Genomic DNA, 604 nt, shown 5'->3' on the forward strand with positions numbered 1-604 from the left:
GAAAACAGTGCAACAATGAATGAATGAAAACCCAAAATCTCTGTAAATGTTCATTAAAACTAATAAAATTTAATAAAAGAAAAAAGAAATAGATGAGGGAAAGAACTATCTAAATGAAATAAATGATTAGGTATTATTTACATGACAATAGTCCAGACTGAGAGGTGCATAGCAAGGGGTAGGGGGTAGGGAAGAAATTGAGCAACAATGAAAGAATCTTTTTAAAGAGGAAAGTGAACTGGGAGGGGTAAGGAGGAAAATGTGCAACAATCAATGAATGGAAGTTCAAGTTTTCTGTAAACTTTCATTAAAAGATCAATAACAACAACAACAACAACAAAACCCCAAAACAAAAAAGAGTGACAGGCGGATACTTGCCTGAAAGCCCCCGTAAAGCCGTAGTAGCTCTCCTGGCTGTTGGGGGTGCACGTGTCGGGGGCACTCGGCAGGCTGCTGCTACACAGGGCACAGAGACTGGAATTGAGGGCTGCCCCAGGGGCACAGCTTCGACTGAAGAATTCATCTGTGGAGAACAAGAGTCTCAGATTCTGCCCCTCTGTGACCTAGATGATGTATGTTGTTGTTGTTATGTGCCGTCGAGTCG

The 604-nt window shown here is 41.7% G+C and overlaps 1 protein-coding gene across 1 annotated transcript in view; it reads right to left on the bottom strand.

The window, feature by feature from the left end:
- The window catches only part of LOC102852311 (inhibitor of carbonic anhydrase-like), a 64,785-nt gene that overhangs the window by 22,411 nt on the left and 41,770 nt on the right, over window positions 1-604 (bottom strand). The window contains exon 14 of the mRNA XM_006883423.1: window positions 379-523. Coding sequence (XP_006883485.1) covers window positions 379-523 — 145 coding nt within the window. The remainder of the gene's footprint in view (window positions 1-378; window positions 524-604) is intronic.

The sequence above is a fragment of the Elephantulus edwardii genome, unplaced genomic scaffold (assembly GCF_000299155.1).
Source record: "Elephantulus edwardii isolate Elephantulus edwardi_28Jun2011 unplaced genomic scaffold, EleEdw1.0 scaffold00027, whole genome shotgun sequence".
In the NCBI taxonomy this organism is placed as follows: domain Eukaryota; kingdom Metazoa; phylum Chordata; class Mammalia; order Macroscelidea; family Macroscelididae; genus Elephantulus; species Elephantulus edwardii.